This window comes from Drosophila arizonae, chromosome 2 (assembly GCF_054131065.1).
Source record: "Drosophila arizonae isolate 15081-1271.41 chromosome 2, UAZ_ARI_1.0, whole genome shotgun sequence".
Lineage (NCBI taxonomy): Eukaryota > Metazoa > Arthropoda > Insecta > Diptera > Drosophilidae > Drosophila > Drosophila arizonae.
This window is the reverse complement of record NC_142922.1, coordinates 23,675,100-23,690,669: the sequence shown is the minus strand read 5'-3', so window position 1 is coordinate 23,690,669 and position 15,570 is coordinate 23,675,100. Positions and strand designations below refer to the sequence as shown.

At 42.0% G+C, this 15,570-nt stretch overlaps 5 protein-coding genes across 5 annotated transcripts; 2 read left to right on the top strand and 3 right to left on the bottom strand.

The window, feature by feature from the left end:
* The first annotated feature begins 1,659 nt into the window (after nucleotides 1–1,659).
* On the top strand, nucleotides 1,660–2,636 carry RpS30 (ribosomal protein S30). Its single transcript, XM_018018164.2, has 3 exons — nucleotides 1,660–1,814; nucleotides 2,039–2,127; nucleotides 2,189–2,636. Exons 2-3 carry the CDS (start codon nucleotides 2,050–2,052, stop codon nucleotides 2,507–2,509), a joined length of 399 nt encoding a protein of 132 aa, XP_017873653.1. The 5' UTR covers nucleotides 1,660–1,814; nucleotides 2,039–2,049; the 3' UTR covers nucleotides 2,510–2,636.
* Nucleotides 2,044–5,942, bottom strand: Ir93a (Ionotropic receptor 93a). The gene is made up of 10 exons (XM_018018166.2): nucleotides 5,662–5,942; nucleotides 5,451–5,603; nucleotides 5,258–5,394; nucleotides 5,098–5,206; nucleotides 4,484–5,031; nucleotides 4,320–4,422; nucleotides 4,117–4,265; nucleotides 3,885–4,058; nucleotides 3,452–3,827; nucleotides 2,044–3,390 (listed from the first exon to the last, which is right to left on the bottom strand). The coding sequence occupies exons 1-10, from the start codon at nucleotides 5,768–5,770 to the stop codon at nucleotides 2,654–2,656; spliced, it is 2,595 nt and encodes an 864-aa protein (XP_017873655.1). The 5' UTR covers nucleotides 5,771–5,942; the 3' UTR covers nucleotides 2,044–2,653.
* A 158-nt stretch (nucleotides 5,943–6,100) lies between these two features.
* KaiR1D (Kainate-type ionotropic glutamate receptor subunit 1D) lies at nucleotides 6,101–11,904 on the bottom strand. The gene is made up of 12 exons (XM_018018160.2): nucleotides 11,395–11,904; nucleotides 10,943–11,098; nucleotides 9,662–9,756; nucleotides 9,485–9,574; nucleotides 9,257–9,414; nucleotides 8,521–9,196; nucleotides 8,293–8,462; nucleotides 7,971–8,231; nucleotides 7,775–7,906; nucleotides 7,514–7,712; nucleotides 7,225–7,456; nucleotides 6,101–7,162 (listed from the first exon to the last, which is right to left on the bottom strand). Exons 1-12 carry the CDS (start codon nucleotides 11,507–11,509, stop codon nucleotides 6,867–6,869), a joined length of 2,580 nt encoding a protein of 859 aa, XP_017873649.1. The 5' UTR covers nucleotides 11,510–11,904; the 3' UTR covers nucleotides 6,101–6,866.
* A 110-nt stretch (nucleotides 11,905–12,014) lies between these two features.
* ball (nucleosomal histone kinase 1) lies at nucleotides 12,015–14,142 on the top strand. Its single transcript, XM_018018162.2, has 2 exons — nucleotides 12,015–12,371; nucleotides 12,439–14,142. The coding sequence occupies exons 1-2, from the start codon at nucleotides 12,159–12,161 to the stop codon at nucleotides 14,002–14,004; spliced, it is 1,779 nt and encodes a 592-aa protein (XP_017873651.1). The 5' UTR covers nucleotides 12,015–12,158; the 3' UTR covers nucleotides 14,005–14,142.
* On the bottom strand, nucleotides 13,102–15,562 carry IntS12 (integrator complex subunit 12). Its single transcript, XM_018018163.2, has one exon. The coding sequence runs from the start codon at nucleotides 15,137–15,139 to the stop codon at nucleotides 14,150–14,152; it is 990 nt and encodes a 329-aa protein (XP_017873652.1). The 5' UTR covers nucleotides 15,140–15,562; the 3' UTR covers nucleotides 13,102–14,149.
* Between the last annotated feature and the right edge of the window lie 8 nt (nucleotides 15,563–15,570).

The following is a 15,570-nucleotide window of genomic DNA, read 5'->3' as shown; positions in this document are numbered from 1 at the left end:
TATTTCAATAAATTAATTTCCATAATATTTTTAGATTCTTATTTATTATTTGATTATCGATATTTTCTATAGATTTGTTATGTCAAACTTCCAAAGTTTTCAAGCATTTACTAAAAAATAATAATTTTGATAAATACGATCTGCCTTTACACATGATATTTTACTTGGATTATTACAAAATATATAAAATTAATATAAATGAGATATTAAAGATCTATACATATATGTAAATTATGGACACATCTTTGCATCTCCCAGAATATGACACTTTTACATCTCCCAGAATATTTTGTGCGTCTATAACTATTCAGTATAACATCCGTCGAGAGCTCATATTTTATATCAGGTCAGTTAACATAATGCAAATTACAAATTTGGTTAAGTAATTTGATCTTTTTGATAGGCAAGGTTGTGTTGCAACTTGATTGATTCTATTCCCACACATGCTCCCATTACGCATTGCCGTCAAGGATATCATGAGAGAGCGCGAATCATGTGCAAACACTGTGGGTAAAAACTATTCAGTCTGGGAAATTTCTTTTTAGAAATCATCAATGAAAAGGAAGCAACTCGCGTGCCGGAAAAACAGCAAACAACGAGCGAGAGGCGGGGCGTATCCTAAGCCGATTTTGCAATTGTTGCTGTTTTCATGGTCAAGAATAATTTGTTTTTCCGCTTTCCTTTGTTTGCATACAACGAAAATATCAAATTACAATGCGGCGGCTTTCCTCGGCAAAAAGTGCCGACGGGTAGGGGAGTTCCGAATTTAAGGATACTTTTGCGAATGCAAAAGATATGGCCCATTCGGCCAAGCTGTAAAGTAATTTCGTTTACGCAAATCCGCCTGCTATGTATACCTCAGCCATTGCTAATCCGATCATATAGCCATATATCCATACTAGATGGTAGGCCAAAGGACACCTGGCTCACAATCAGCCTTTACCGATATAAAATGAACATCTTCTGTAGAAAGCGAAGGGTTCTAAATTAATCACAATGATATACAAAATATATCAAATATATCGTTTCAGAGTTTAAAGGTAATGTAGCGGGCAAACTGCATTTGCTAGTCAACAGATGAACATCAAATGTATGAAAAAAGTCTCAATGCACGTACGCAAATTTCTTCTGGAATACTTTAAACCACACTCATTAGTTGCAGATAATTCATGTAAATTTGCTAAATCGGCTTATGAGCAGTATTCAATGAAGATGTGTTTATGTTACTAATCTAGTCCTGTTTGACAAACAATGCGGCAATATTTATTCTAATGGCGTAGAATAACACAGCCATGCGCCGTCATGGGCTGCAAATGTACTCTCAATAGATCCTATTCTTAAAGCCCAAAACAATGTGCAGGCAAAAGCGACGCACGCACATAATACCAAAGTGGGTCAAGTCGGGCATAGAAGTCTAGACGTGGTTGGATTAACGTAATTCCTATTTTTACGTAGATTGAGGTAAGCACGCAATGTGGCTTAGCGTGGCGTCAGGCTGGTATTTGTCATATGCGCTTACTATGTGTGTGACATAAATATATACACAATATATTCCAAACTAGGTTCGATAGTTAAAACTTGAAATTTTTGTAATTTCGTCAACTGATTATGTACAAATACATTTTTAAAAATAATTTCGTGTTAATGTTTCGCGCCATAACGTATTGAAAAGTCTGGCAGCACAGTTACAACTAGCAGAGTTGCCCGACAGTAATAGCGCTCTCTAGCGACATCTACAGCCGATTACAAAATATATCGTATCGCTGGCAGCCCTAATTTCTTTCTTTTCGATAGATCCGCATTAAAGTGACAAGGTGAGCAATTTTTTGTGCTATATTTTTGGATATTTCAATGGTTTTAATAACTTAAATGTGTACAACTCTGTATATAAAGTGTACCGAACGTGTTCTGCATAAAATGCAAAGCATGGCGTACGGCCAGATAGTGAAAATATTAGTGCAAATAATTACACGTGTTTTCTCACTGCTTCAGGCGTAGGTTGTGAATGTCAATTAAATGTAGTTTTATTGGTTTTCAGAGCACATCAATATGCAGCTTTTCGTACGTGGCTTGGAAAACATTGAAGCTTTGGAAGTGTCCCAGGATGCTACCATTGCTGGCGTCAAGGTGAGTAATTGTAGTCACAACACAAACTTCACCCTAACCTAATTTCGTTTGTTTCTCGCAGAGCCAACTGGCACAGCTACATGGCTTCGAAACTGAAGAGTTCAGCTTGAACTGCGAAGGTGCCACTCTAACCGATGAAACACCTGTGACAGCTCTGAGCTCCTTCGAATTGGATATTACCATTCCCATGATTGGTGGTAAAGTGCACGGTTCTTTGGCGCGTGCCGGTAAGGTCAAGGGACAAACGCCCAAGGTTGAGAAACAGGAGAAAAAGAAGAAGAAGACTGGTCGTGCCAAGCGCAGGATCCAGTACAATCGCCGCTTCGTCAACATTGTACAGGGCTTCGGCCGTCGTCGTGGCCCCAACGCCAACTCTACGTAAAGTGGATCAGTTTGCAGAAGGATTGATGAACAGAAGCTGAGCTATTTTTATTGCAAAATAATGTTCATATAAGTAATTTTCAACAATTAAACAAAACTTATTTTACGCATTTCAAGCTGTAATCCGACGCATCTTATGTGTTTCTCAATTGGAAAAGGGCACACGTTTGCGCTCCCTGCTAACCACAAAGAACCGGTGATACCAGAACTCAATGCAGCTCACAATCGTCGCCAAAATTACACCAAAGAGTAGTACCATGAAACAGCCCTGCATATCATCCATGTTAACTTTGTGATTGGCAATCTGGCGTTGCATATTCTTTCCATTACATTTGTCCATTGAAGGCAAATTCGTTTTATGCCAGCGATCAATGAATCCCATGCGGAAGAGTCTATCTATATGGTGGTTAATCAAATGTAAATAAGCACTGCCTGTGGGCACCATTAATCCAATCTGCTCATCGACAAAATCTTCCTTGCCTAATGCAAATCGGCACTCCTTATCCAACTCAAAGTGCTGTTGTACAATAAGCTGGAGATTAATACGCCAATCGATATTGATCCGATCACCATGCTTTACTGCATCAATATTCTCGCTCTGTACACTGTTGTATATTGAAGAGTGCGCAATGAACCGCTTGAAGTCCTCCCGTGTCGTGGCCTCTACGTACTTCTCAAAAAAGGTGCCATTACGCAGGCCGTATTGCTTGATTTCCTTATGAGCGAACAATTGATTGAGGTAATCAACGCCCGGCTGAAACTTTGGGAATGTTAGAAATGCAACGAGATTCCCGCAATAAGTGGTAACCAATACGATAACCACGAGCCACCAAAAGCCAACCACCAATCTTCCACTATCCGCACGAGGCAGATACATGCCACCTGCAGGATTTTTGATTAATTTTAAAATTTACATTCTATATCTTATGCTGACGGTACAAACCTTGTTGCAGCAAGGCTCCATAAATATACCAGAAACAGTTTTTCACGGTGGACAGACCGTGAATTCGAAGCTCAGGTAGTGGCATTAGACGATTTACGAAGTACAGTATGGGCGCCGTAAAAAACAAAATCCCTGCCAGGCAGCCCCAGGTCTCTAGGGTGAACGGAGCCGTGAACAGATAGATGCGACTTACTTCATCCGGTTGACGCAGAATGAACGTGTACTTCTGTATACTTATGGGTTGTGTGTAGTTGAAGTGTTTCTTGGAGGGCTCATCAATAGTGGCGGCCACGGCGCCCATAAAGTACGCATTGCTTTGCATTAACTCAACCACTCGATAGGGAATGCGATAGGTCATTGACCCCATCAGTGCATCCTGCAATTCGAACCTGTCGTTAAAATGTATCTTCTATATTTTCAAGTGTATCCATACACTGTCATTCATGTTCTGTCTGATCGTGTCATCAGTATCCGATGAATGGCCCTCATGCAAATAGTAGCTGAAGTTCAAGGCGCGGCTTAGTTCCTTCAATATTTCCATGACAATGCCCGAGTGCTCGACGATGACGCCGCGACTATCCTTGGTCAAGATTTGCCAGGGAGGATTCTACGAGAAATTTGAACCAATAATAAGATGAACATATATTCCTGGCTCAAAGACTCACATGCACTGTCACAATGTCCATGGTGATGTTACGAAAATGGTGATCAATATGGGGAAAGGTTAGCTCATGACACATGAAGCCCAGCAATGGAGTCCAGTAACCAATATTGATGAACTCAAAGTTCCGATTCTTAGCATCGCGAGTAGGTGCTAGAAGTAAGGAAAGCTATTTTAACTAAGTCCAGTTGGATGCATTACACCTACTTGTGCGAAATTTGCGATTTTCCTGACTCTTGCCCCAGGTGATAGCCGTTTCAATGCGCCAACGTGCGCAGCTTGCGCATTTACTGTTTGCCCTAAGGTATTCCTAGGAATTCGCATAGTAAATTGAAGTTTTTAGGTAGCTTAATTCCATTTGTTTTGCTTACTTTCATGTATTCAAGCATCGCGTCCTGTTTCTCTTGCTTGGTAAAACGTATCGACTCCCACTCCTCATCGGATATTTTGCCATAGATGGATTGCTCTTCGAGTATCATGCGTGACAACGACGTGACCACAGCCATGGAAACTTCTGATATGGTACAGTTCAATGTGTCCACGCAATCAGACACCGTTTCGTTCAGTGCAAAGGCTATATTTGCACCCTCATCTAGATTTATTGTTACAGTATTGGCATCAAAGTCACCACGCTGGTCTTCCAAAACAAAGAACATCCACTGATTGTTCACATGGAACATACTCAGCGTCTCTGCTATCTCAATAATATCCTCATGAAATTTGGATATTACCAAAAATTGTTGCCGCTTCAGTTCATGTTTGGCGGGTGCAAATTGAGACAATGCCTGACGCAGCGCCATGCGTTTCTGTGGCCCACGCAGCGTTTCGTCAATGTTGTACAGAGTTAGTGATAGTGGTGGTATGTGGTTGGTGGTGCTCTCGTGCACGACAGACTTGACCAGCATTGGATTGTTCTCAACTACCGTAGGGAAATGCACACATTATTCGGACTCCATGGCTGTGAATTTATGTTTGGAATACCCACGGATATTTTGGTCTACGAGCACAATCACCGATTTCCACTTAAGTATTCTCTGAACTTTGGCATCGAGCACGATTTGGGGGAGCTCATCTCCTTTGGAAACCATAGGAATCTAGATAGGGAGAGTGAATACCATGAAATAGAAGCATTCAACTTATCTCACCATCAGCGCACGATTTATTGGCAGACGTGGGCAATCCGAGTCAGTAATCGCAATCAGAAGTATAGATGATCGTTGAGTGCTTTTATAAAAGTTCCAGGTGCCCTCGCAATCCGTCACTGTTATGGCTGCCAAAAAGTCTATCGAGAGGCTATATATTTTGGCAATGGTATTTAAAGTAAATTTTCCATTTTACCTTTCTTAATTTTGACGGAGTTCCATGTAAAATAGCGCACGTTGATGCCGCCTGTCTTCATATTCTCGCGTATTATATCACTGAGAATCTTTTCAAAATGCGCCATTATATTCTGCCGATGTGTGGCCATGTATTCATAGTCCACGACCACAGCTGGAAGGATCATAATGAAGAATCGACCAAATGGTTATTTGTAGATTTCCGTGCTCACCCAGCGAGGCATTGGCGCTCAGAAACGATGCAAAGTCATTGGCCAGCACGGGAGCTGGAGAGTTGAGCAAGCCACAAAGAAAACTAAAGACTAAAGACGATAGCTTCATGATGTGCGAACTGTCGAGAAGCAACTAAAAAGTGAAAGCGAACTATACCAACGACGTTGCCTCGGATTTCCTTTTTTCTGATTTTTTTTTTTTAGGATATAGCATAAAGCCAATTAAAATCATGTTTGTTGGTGAGTGTACCATAGTTTCTAAAGCACATGAAATATTCACAGCACAGAAAGAGTCAATGGAAAAGGGGCTTTCGGCGGCAAGCGATTGATTGACAGTTTGCGGTTAGGCGTCGACATCCACATCAAATGTCAGGTACGTCAGCAAATTGTTGCAGGTGTCCGGTAAAGGATATTCGGGCAAATTATTGTGTTTGCGGTGTTAACTTCGTTTATTTAATTATATATATGAAATTGTTCATCAAAATTGCGTGTAAGTTAATTACATTTTACAATCTTACAGCTAGGGAACAAATAAAACTATCGGACCTCTAAACTAAAAGTTACAATTCACTTAGGTTACATTTTTGACTAGCTTTAACTTATGGTAGGGTGTTTATTAATATCAATTTAAATGGGTTTAGAAATATTTTGACAAAGTATAGAGTATATATTATATATATTGTTATTTTATATATTTTTTTTCTTTGTTTGTATGTATGTATGTATAATTTAGCTACACTTATTTCACTATTGTACAATTCCAAAAATGCTGTCATATATAAATGCATACGATTTCGATTGTAATTCGTTTTTATTTTGTATCTATAATGTTTGTATTACGAAAGTATTTCAATCATATTTACTATGTGCGTATATATGCATTTCTTATTTTTTTCATTTTATTTTTCGATAGCTTTTGCTTGTATATATATGTTGGATTCTCAACTATTGCTGCCTTTGAAAATGCTCTGTGTGAAACGTCAAATTCATTGGTGGCGCCACTCTTCTGTGCTTACCCAAATAGCATTTCCTCTCCATCCTTCAGTGCACTACTTAACGAGTATGCCAGAGTATATTTATAAATAGCTATACTACGTGTTGGGATTAATGCGTTGCAGTTAGCTGTGCCTGCATTGTTTATATTCCTGGTCCAAACTGTCGACCGACCCATTTTAAACCCATTCATCATGGGTTTACAATTTTCCTCATTCATTTAGAATTGCGCTCAGACGCTCCTCAACGGCTACTTTGCGTGACTTCCACACGAATTCACATACGGCTATGACACACGCCACGCCCATGCCGCCCATAAGTACCACAAATACGCCGCCCACATTGGCCAGACCCAGCTCATTGGCTGCCGACGATGATTTTGAGGTTTCAACACGGCATTTGCCACCTCCGCGCTTTTCCTTCCACCATTTGGTTTTCAGGATGTGCAGCTTGCCTTCCTCCTGGAGCTTGAGTATGACGCTATTGATGGCAGTGCGATAAGGCGAGTCTGTAATTGATGTAAGTTCAGCATGAATAGACTCAAAAAGACTGAAGTTCAATGATACTCACTTGGCGGCGTGGCTATTCCATAGCTTTTTGTATCAAGCATGCCGCCCACTTGGGTTAGCTCACAGTTACGTTCGGTGACATACTCAATGGATGTGGACTCCATTAGAAATGCATAGGAACCTTTGCCCTTGGCCACGCGCTCAACACCTTCACCATTGCTGGCTGTAAAGACCGAGGGACGTGCCGATTCCATAAAGGACCACATGCGCTGATATGTAGAGATCTTAGAGTCCTGTAAAAAAGGAATCAATTGTGGCCAGTCTTATTGCTTATTGAGTAGGTGTATTACCCTGAAAAACGCCGCTGTGCTACCGCCTTTGAGAGCGCCATACTTGATTCTCGTCTGCTTGGCCAAGTCCTCGGCGCTTTCAATGGGCGAATCCATGCGTTCAACAGTCAAAAATGCAGCAAGATTGGCAGTGTAAGAGGAGATCATGATAAGAGTGAAAAACCACCAAATGCCAGCTACCATGCGAGTTGACAGAGCTCTGAAATGGAGACCAATGATATGAAACATTAAATATATAGCTAATTATGAAGAGCAACCTACTTGGGTAGAAAATCGCAGCCCTGCTGCATAAGAGATCCAATGGCAAACCACATGCAATTGAGCAATGTGAACTGACTTTCAACCTTCTCGCCATGGGCATCGGTATAGGCAGGCCACTCGTAGGGCGTGAACCTATGAAATATATGGAACTTTTTTTTATAAGCTTAATCATAATTTAAACAAGAGCTCAACCCACTTGGCTAATATAAAAAGCAGTACAGAGACGCCCAGATATGCTGTGGCCATGTAGATCCAAACATCTAGAGATAAAGGCGACAAAAAGGAGAACAAATTGGGCGGTTGTTTGATTGGCTTGCGATAGAGTATAGAGACTCCAAGGTTCATAAATGGAGTGGTAAAGTCAACAGCCTGCTCGCGCTCAAAGGTGATTGTGAGATCGGCTATGGCCAGATCGGCGCGCTGCTCCAACAGCTCGCGTATCATGCCGTTCCACTCGCTGTCGGAAATAATAATGTTTAGCAAATCTACAACGAACTGTTCTCGCTCTAGAAACTTACCCAGTCATTTTATTTAAGCTGCCGTAGCTGCCATCGGGCACAAGCTGAATCTTATAGTTAAAGCCCAGCGATCTAGATATCTCGTGTATTAGATCCACTGCGTAGCCTTCAAACTGATCGTTACCCGTTAAAGGCACGGCTGATTCCTTGCGCATGCAGTAAGGATTGCTCTGTCAAAGAGAACGAGCAATGCTCAAACTAATCCACAAATGCTTACAGAATACTCACCAATATGGTTGTGACCACCAATGTCTTGTTCTTCAGATTTGCCTCGATCTCTTGCTGTTTCTGGCTGAAGGTGCGAGTAAAGTTGATGCCTTCGGGCAACGTTGAGTTCCAGGTGCCTATTTTTCGTATACCGGCCGGTGTAAGCTCAACGATGTCCAGCATAAAATCTGTACGAAATCCCTGATGATCAAACTTAATCACATTAGTCAGGCCCTTCATCTCTACAATTTTCATGTAGTTAATTAGGCTGAAGCCATGCTGCCAGGTGCTTTGGCCATCGCAACTGATCGGGTGTATATCAATCTGCTGCGAGGTGTCCAGGTCATGCAGCGCCTTGGCAAACAGATGCACTGCATCGTACATGAGCGCCGTCTCGGAGCGGACAGTTGTTAGATTAGCCGAACGCAGCATGCCCTTATCATCGATGCTCCACTGACGCACCACATCCGAGACGACTTTCTCATTGATGAGGCGGAAGCCAGTGATGTTTGTGCCGCCATAACGAAACTCATCCAGGTTCACAGTATGCAGATCCAGAGATGTGACCAAATAGCTATGATAGTCGCTCATCATGCCGATCTGTTGTGCCTGCTTGAGCACTTCATGAACCCGTTCTGTAGAGCAATCCAGCACAATATGCGCCTCCGCCGAGTTCTTAATCTGTTTCAGCAGAGGACTATAATTGCGGTGATTTAATAGGTTATTAAAAAAATCAGTTGCTTATAGGTGAGCCTACCGATAGTCTCCGCTGTCGCTGAGCTGGCGCACAGTAATTGGAAACGGTGTCATGCCATGAGCCTTTAGCAGCTCCTGCAGTCGCACAATGCCATCGTTATTCTCATAGATAATGGTAAAAGTCTTCCAGCCCCAGTGGCGCACAATATCCACATAAGCCTGAGTTAAAGCACAAATATCAAGAGCTGCAGCACAGTTGGCATCAAGCCACACAATAGGAAAACGTTACCTTGGAGAGCGTGTTTGGATGAGGATAAAGATTCACCAGACAACTTTCACGTCTCAGTCGGTAATCCCAGCGATTCTCCAAATGTGGTATCTAAATAATTGTGTGCAACAGTCATCATACATTAAGGCGATTTCATACCCCTCCCCCCATCTACTTTTTAACTATGATGCCACTCACCTCCATGTTGTCGCAAATGCTTTGCACATGGCTGGCAGTGTGCGAGGATTGCGGACCGAAAATTGCAGCAACACCAATGTTCAACAAGCCACAAACTGAAAAAGGACATGAGGAGGTTTAATGTATAAAGCGGATTCCCACTTATTGGCCAACTTTTACTCTGACTGCCGAAAGTCTTAAGGAAGATGCAGCAGAGTGTAGTGAGAATAATATAAGTCCCATAAGAGGGCCACCGAGTCGTAAATTGATTTTCACGTAATACGCTTTCTGCTGCTCCCAATCCAAATCCCAATGCACCTTCTGTATGAGATTATCTCGACTGAATCTCCCGATTTGTGGCAGCCAACATAAAATGGGTCCAAGTAGCACGTATACTACTTGGCCGCATATACAGTAACGAACATTCGTTTCGCCTAGTTCGCATATTTAAAATGCACTTCAAATAGAGATAATTCCATTTTGCCTTTCGGCTTTGGCTTTGGCTTTAGCTTTACCTTCTACCTCAGCATCCGTTAGCTCATCAAATTACTGAGCACATGCAAGTGCATCTGTGCATGTGTAGTTAAGTCCACACATACATATATGCATATGTATATGTTTGTGGGTGGATATGGGTGGATGATTGCACAGCTTGACTGTGGTAAATAATGCACTCAGGTCCCTTGCAGCCATTTACTATCCTGCTAAAACGTGTTTAATTTTGGCTTTGAGTACTGTGCCGTCAGGTAGCTTTGGCCATGTACATAACTGCTTAATGAGCACCTTTACATGTCTCTCGGATATCAGAGTGTCACTATATTCTCTGTATTTTATTTTTTTAAATAAATTTCAAGGTTCTTCTAAACTAGATATTTAAGTCTGGTCGATAATTTGTTTATTTAAATATAAATTTGGTTAGTTGAAATAATTTATAACATTTGTTATGATTTATGCACTTAACTATATCAAATTTATTTAATTCGATTTATATATTTTATGCCAATCAATGCCAATAAACGAAACTGACTTAAAGTTAAACAATAGTCATCAATGAATTGAAAGAGATGTCTAAACACAATAAAATGAACCTGCGATATGAACAGACGAATATGCTGTGCGATTGTTTCAAATTGCATTATTATTCGTCGATGATAATTGAATCTAATGAAGCATACATAAGTCTAAATTGCATTATTTTGAAATGGCAGGAAACGCAGCGCTACGGGGGAATGAGAACAATAACAGATATACATATATGTGGGGTCATCAGGTGTAGCGCATGCCGTGCCACCTACTGCTTACCTCGTTTGCCGGCATGGAAGCTGTCAAATGGCGAAATGCGCTCAATTTGGGCGACAAGTTTAGACCGGGGTAAAATCGAGCGGTCGGCATTTATGCGCTCGACGGCTTGGCGAAAGGCGAGCTCCTGATGGTCGTCAGAGGGATGAAATAGTCCACCTGCGGCGATAAACGGGTAAAAACAATGTTATTAATAAGTAAGTACAAACGTTTCTGATGATAAAAAAAAGGAAAGCGATGGCAAGGAGGAACAAACAAAACACAAAAACAAACGCGACACACATCAGCAAGGACATTTCCTAGTATATACACACACGCGCGCTTTTGATGTGTTAAAAAAATCGATACATGCCAAAGATGCTTTTGAAATCAGGCAATGAATGATGACGAAGTTGACAGCTTCAATAAATTAATATTGGGTTGAATGCCACAACAATAAATCAAAAGCAACTAACCGATTTTGATAACGTCGGGCAGTGCCAGAGTCGTTCGCCAGTTGAATGCATTTTGCAGCATCAGCAGCAATACCAATAAAAGCAGCGCATTATTATTGCCGACACTTGGCTGCATTTTGGCTACGTTTACTTGTGGAACACCGTTTGTCGACTAGTTTGGATTTGATACTTTCTGAATCTATCACTAGTTTAAAGTCTGTTTTCTAAACTCGCGTTGACATTTTACAGGCAGATTATTTCCCCTTTATCTGGCGTCGCGTTCCGTTCACGATTGAGATGAAACATCTACTGAGCACGACTGACTGATTTTTGCTCTTTTAAATATGTCCTGTTGCAGGTTGGCAGCGGTCTGAGGGTGGGTGGTATCCAAAAGCCGGGTGACAGATCATACATCTGCGCAGTGAATGCGGATGCTGTAGCCAGTGATGGGTTTCGTGTGCGGCCTCTTGGAATCAAATTGGGGTCATTTATAAATTTTGTTGTGTGATGTATCAGTGTAGTCAGTCAATAATATTCGAAAATCGATTGGCTAGTTTTCAATTTTTAAATGATATATTTCAAATTATCTTGCCGCCTTCTGTTAATTTACATAGTTCTGTTAACACACTCTCGCGGGACCTGCCAACTTGTTTACAATGAATGACGCGAAGCAGAATTGTATGTAATGGCGCGTAGTTGACGCGAATGCTTTCTGGCGACATTTGACAATTGAAGTTGTGCTGAAATTAACTAAAACTGTAATCTGTGCCTTCTTAGACCTGAAAATGCCTCGTGTCGCTAAGCCAAAACCAGCGGCGGCTAAAAAGGCCAAAGGCAAGTTGTATGCCATGCCGGAGAAGTTAAAGGAGGGAACCATACTCAGTGACTTGTCGAAGACACAGTGGCGCATCGGGCCTTCGATTGGAGTTGGCGGCTTTGGAGAAATCTATGCAGCAACTCGCAATGGCGAAAACAACTACGATGCTGTGGTGAAATGCGTCAGTATTGAATGTTATCTATACAAGAAACTCGATAGCTTAAACAGCGACTTTTCATTAATTCCAGGAACCACATGCAAATGGACCGCTTTTTGTCGAAATGCACTTCTATTTGCGAAATGCAAAACTAGAAGACATTAAAAAATTTAAGGAGAAGCGTGGCCTTAAATCTCTAGGCATGCCCTATATAATAGCCAACGGCTCTGTGGATATAAATGGCCAGAAGCATCGATTTATAGTTATGCCTCGTTACGGCAGTGATATATCCAAGTTTTATATTCAGAACGGCAAACGCTTGCCCGAGGTAACCGTGTACCGATTGGCCATTCAAATGTTGGATGTGTATGAGTTTATGCACAGCACCGGCTATGTCCACGCTGATCTTAAAGCGGCTAACATTCTACTTGGCATGGGAAAAGGCGGTGGTAGCCAGGCCTATTTGGTGGATTTTGGCTTAGCCTCGCACTATACAACGGGCGATTACAAACCGGATCCAAAGAAAATGCATAATGGCACTATTGAGTACACATCGCGGGACGCCCATTTGGGTGTAGCTACTCGACGAGCTGATCTTGAAATACTCGGGTATAATATTATTGAATGGTTAGGTGTGGAGCTACCATGGATTAAGGAGAAGCTGCTGACTGCGCCGGCAAAAGTTCAAAAAGCCAAGGAGACTTTTATGGCGAATCTCAGCTCTTCTTTAAAGTCCGTTTTTCCCAAAGGTGTGCCTGCACCAGTCGCTGATTACATGAAGTACGTAGCTCAGCTGAATCACAACGAAGCCCCGGACTATGAGAAATGCCGTAAGATGTTTTTAAATGCTCTAAAGCAAATGAAAGCAGATAACACTGGAGACTTGGATTTTAATCTTAAGGCACAAAAAAGTAGCAACAACAATAACAGTCCACCAGTTAAAAAGACAGCTGGAGCAGCTGCGACTGCGGCGAATATTCGGAATAAGGTTAAAAACGAAAAACCTATATTAAATGACTCTTCGGATTCGGAGGATGTAATCAATGATAGCGAGGAAGAAGTGGATACAAAATATACTCCTCGCAGAAAGCTGCCAGCAGTGAAACAATCTTCAAGTCCAAGGTCTAAAGATACCAAGCCAAAGCTTGCACGCAAAGCAGTGCCCAAACCAGCATCAGCTTCGCCCAAAAAACGGGAAGCTCAGGAAAGCAAATCACCACTGCGCACAAGTCCGCTCAAGCGGCAAAAAATAGATAGCAATGTCACGCCTAAGGCACAGGCCGCCAGTGCCAAGATTAACTTTAGTCCAGCAATTTCGCTGCGTGGCGGCCGATCTGGTAAGACTGTAATCAATGATGACTTGACTCCGCAGCCGCGCTCTAACAAGACATATGAGTTTAACTTTGAACTGGATGTCAGCATGGATGCTAATGTCATTGTGAATGTGAAGCGAAAAAAGAAGGAGCAAGGTAGCACACCTGCGGGCAGCAGCAAGACCTCCTCCGCGATCAGTAATCTCACACCCAAGAGCGGCTCTCCAGCGACACGCATTAATTTGCGAAAAGTTAATGGGGACGGTAGCTCTAGTTCGCCAACGCCGAACCCCACCCGTAGTCCTCGCACTCCGGCAGTTACCGTACGCAAGTACAGGCGCTAATCCAACTTATATTTTTATATATAGATTTAATTTTGTCATTATACCCGTTTTTGATACTTAGATAGGCATATTTTATCGATAATGAATTATATGTTGTATGAATTTGATTTTCACATTAAAAATTATATTAAAAGTTAAGTAACCACTATTTCGATCTTCGTTTGCTGCTGCTCTCGTGATGCTTGCTCTTGCTGGATTTGGTCGTCGAACTGCCGCGGCGTGAGGATGACGTGCTACTGCTGCTGCTGGTGTGTTTTTCCACTGTGGCGATGTTAGTTAACGCGGGTGCCATAGCTCGACTGGAGCGGTCTTCCTTGTGCGACTTTGAAGACGATGAGGAGGAAGACTTGTGTCCATGTTTGCTGCTACTGCTGCTGCTCACATTTGTAGAGCTGCTCATCTCGGGCTTGTAGAACGGCGATGACGAATTCGAGGATGTAGATGAGCGCGACGACGGCACGGATGATTTGCTCTTAGTTGCCAGTGGTATGGGCTCATCGGGTATGACCACAGTAGGGGTGGCCGTTGGAATGGTTATAGTAGCAGCTGCGCGGCTAGTTGAGGGCTTATTGCAACAGGTGTCACATTGCCAGATATGCACTTGATCGTCTGCCGCCTCCTCATTGGTAATAGGTGGCTTATGGCACTCTTGGTGATAAAGTGCACCGCACTCAGAACACTCAATTAGTCGATTGGTGGCCTTATAAACCATTTCACCACATACACAACAATTCAAGTCACCAAAGTCGCCAGTGTCACCTGTATTGACAACACCGCTCATGGCTATTCCAATGGCGCTGCCATCATCTGAATCTGCAATGGTGTCCGGCGAATCTGCGGGTACCTTGTCCGGGGAGTTGGTCAGATTGATAATTTCATCGGTGGCCATAGGCTGTATTGGAGGCTGTGGAGTCGCACGGCCTGGAAAATTTGCTTCGTCGTCGACCATGCGTTGGGTCATGTTTTTTGATATCATCTTGTCCGGTCCAAACCGCAATTTAATCGCTTCATCCAACAGCATCCGAAGCTCCGCTGCAGACGTAGGATTTGTTGAATGCAACAGTTTGATTGCCTTTTTGAGCACAGGATCTACTTCCTGTGAAGCAGCTGCTGCTGCAGCAATATTGGCAGCCATTTTACTTGATGATATTAGTTAAGAAAAGAAATGCAACTTTTTAGTAATAAACTAAATGCATTCAATATATATAGAGTTGATTTAGCGCAAGCAGCTGATTGCGATTGTTATTCAACACTGCTTTTATGCGTCCCTCGCTCTTCTGATAAACTGTTGCTTTATTGCAATTTAAAAATACGTTAGACAAAATCGTTTGAATCCCGGGCGGTTCGTTAAATTTAAGTCGTCTGTTAAGGTTAAACCTAAATATAAGCTACTCGAGCACTTATTTTGTTTCTGCCGCATAATTTATATATATATATATATTGAGCAAATACTCTATACTTTTTGAAATTTTTAGTATTTCTCTCATAGGTCAATGTAGTTCACAATAGACAACAGCTGATTGTGAAGGTTAACCAATACTATTTGTTGCTGCCCTGACTATGCTT